Here is a 2,291-nt window from a genome sequence, read left to right as displayed (position 1 = left end):
TGGTCCCATTTTTTAAATGATGTAATTTTAATACTAATATTTTAATTTTAAAAATATTACACATTCAAATATTCAATCCTTTAAAATATAATTTACCATATTGATAAAGTTATAAGTAATAAATTATAAAAAAGCCATGTTAAAAGACCTATTTACCACCGTTCAAAAAAAAGAGAGACCTATTTACCATATTTGCAATTCAAACGTGAGCTCATTTTTGTAACTTAAACCATATACAATATAAGAAAATTTCATAATTACAAGTAAAAAGAGAATAATAATATAAAACAAAAGTAATTATGAAGTAATTATTGATATAATAATATAAGCATGAAAGGCAAAATCATCTACTTTGACCAAGTCAATGACAAAAGTCATCTAAATCAACGGTTCTGATTAGGCCTCCCGAAATCAGCAATTTTTCGGGATCTGTTAGCACAGTATGCTTTAGTAACGGATAAATTAGGCTTCACCGGAACCCTAATTTCGCCGGATAAACCACCGTCCGCCGGCAATCCTTTCTGGTTCCATTGCCGGTTAGGACTCGCACGAACCAACGGACTCAAACAGTGTTTAAATCCAGACAAATTCCTCCGGTGTCCGCTACCGCCACGTGCTGGTGTCCGCCGCGGCGTGTTCTTCCACGATCCGGAGGACTCGAATTCATCTTCTTCCACGTCAGCCACATCGGAGTTTCTCACCGGCGACATTCCGCGGTCTCGGCAGTACTGTCGCCGTACCGGACCGCCTGTGGTTACTGTAAATTCGTCAACGCAAACCGGCTGTTTTCTCCGGTGACGGCCGTGTACGACGGTGGAGAACCACGACGGTGATGACGTGGCGTCGACGGAATCGACTGGTTTCCGATTTCTAGATCTGAAAATGTATTGAAACGATAGAAACCGAATGAAACTCCGTTTCTTCTTCTTCTTATTATTATTATTTGATTCAACGCCGGAAGTTAAATCCGGTTCAATTTCCGGCGTTTTATAAAAAATTTGTTCGGAGACGGTGTGACGATGACGTGGCCGATGTGCGGCAGCTCCGTCGGAGTGGTTCCGTGTCCGGCTGTGGATGTACGGAGAAACCGAGTGAGGTTGAACCTGAATCTGAACCTGAACTTGAGCTTGTGCTTCTAATTGTTCTTGTGTAGCGATGACGGATAATAAACGTTCACGGAGACAACAAGCGCATACGCCGACGATACTACTGAGATCGGTGTAATGCTTATTACACCTCATCTATAGATATGTACAAATCTGTATCTATATGATTTCAAAAAATTGCAATGGAAGCTTGTGAATTAGCTTGTGGATTGAATTCAATTGGTGTAATTTGAGATTTGAGTTTAATTGTGTGTTTCAGGTTGTGCGGAAGAAAGAGAAACGATGAAACGCTAGCGAATGGGAAGAATAGAATGTCTACTATTTCGTTATTGTTTTTGTTTAGTGTTTATACAAACTTGGGGGTGTGTGTTTGTGTTGTCGTGTTGAATTTACATTTTATCTCCTTGTGATTTTATTTTCAATTTTAAATATCTACTATTTTATGTATACTTATTCAGGGGAAAATTAACGCACAAATGAATTTAACGTGTTAATTGTGGGAATCAAGTAAAGTAATTATGTAATATACAATTACTCTACTTTGTTCTTATAATTAACACACTAATTTAATATGTTACCTTAAAAAATAAAATACCTAAAGCAAATATATATATTTAGAAATCTTTTTTATTGAAACTTGTACCTTTTCCTAATGAGGTCTTTTACCCTCTTATGATCTTATCCAAATGTAACACATAAGCTTCGCGTAAATATCTACGTTTTGAAACTCAAATAGGCAAAATGTATAGTTATAAACCAGATGGGTCAAACATGTAACTAAGGTAACATGACGGGTGTATAAGGAATAATTGATCGGTTAGGAAAACGATAACCTGACAGCGTGGTGTACACAAATTTTACACGTACTACTATTACAATACAAATAATATTCTTCCTTTCACAAGAAATATTATCATTTAATACATAACTTTTTAAAGAAATTTAGAGATCAAATGTTGGAACATGTTTTCTGAAGAGGTATGTACCCGCCTCAACACCGAGCGAGGCGGGTCAACCCACAAGATATGAACAAGAGGCTTGAAATCAAGACATTATGAAGGCACAAAGACAAAACCTACGCGCATAGCGCATATCACATATGCTCACGCATATCACATATGCTCATGCATCACATGCTCAGGCACCACAGATGCTCAGGCATCACATATGCTCATGCATCACATG

General features: G+C 37.3%; 1 protein-coding gene across 1 annotated transcript; it reads right to left on the bottom strand.

Moving 5' to 3' along the window:
* Positions 1-383: 383 nt before the first annotated feature.
* Positions 384-1,241, bottom strand: LOC143529033 (uncharacterized). The gene has a single exon (XM_077024921.1). It carries the CDS (start codon positions 1,239-1,241, stop codon positions 384-386), a length of 858 nt encoding a protein of 285 aa, XP_076881036.1.
* Between the last annotated feature and the right edge of the window lie 1,050 nt (positions 1,242-2,291).

Source organism: Bidens hawaiensis, unplaced genomic scaffold (assembly GCF_021521415.1).
Source record: "Bidens hawaiensis isolate Kalapana, Puna unplaced genomic scaffold, B.hawaiensis_p1.1 tig00008407_1, whole genome shotgun sequence".
NCBI lineage: Eukaryota > Viridiplantae > Streptophyta > Magnoliopsida > Asterales > Asteraceae > Bidens > Bidens hawaiensis.
This window is presented reverse-complemented; position numbering and strand designations above follow the sequence as displayed.

Bases quoted from the DNA above. Each gene is read 5' to 3' on its own strand.
- LOC143529033 (XM_077024921.1), bottom strand. From the start codon at position 1,241: ATGAGGTGTAATAAGCATTACACCGATCTCAGTAGTATCGTCGGCGTA.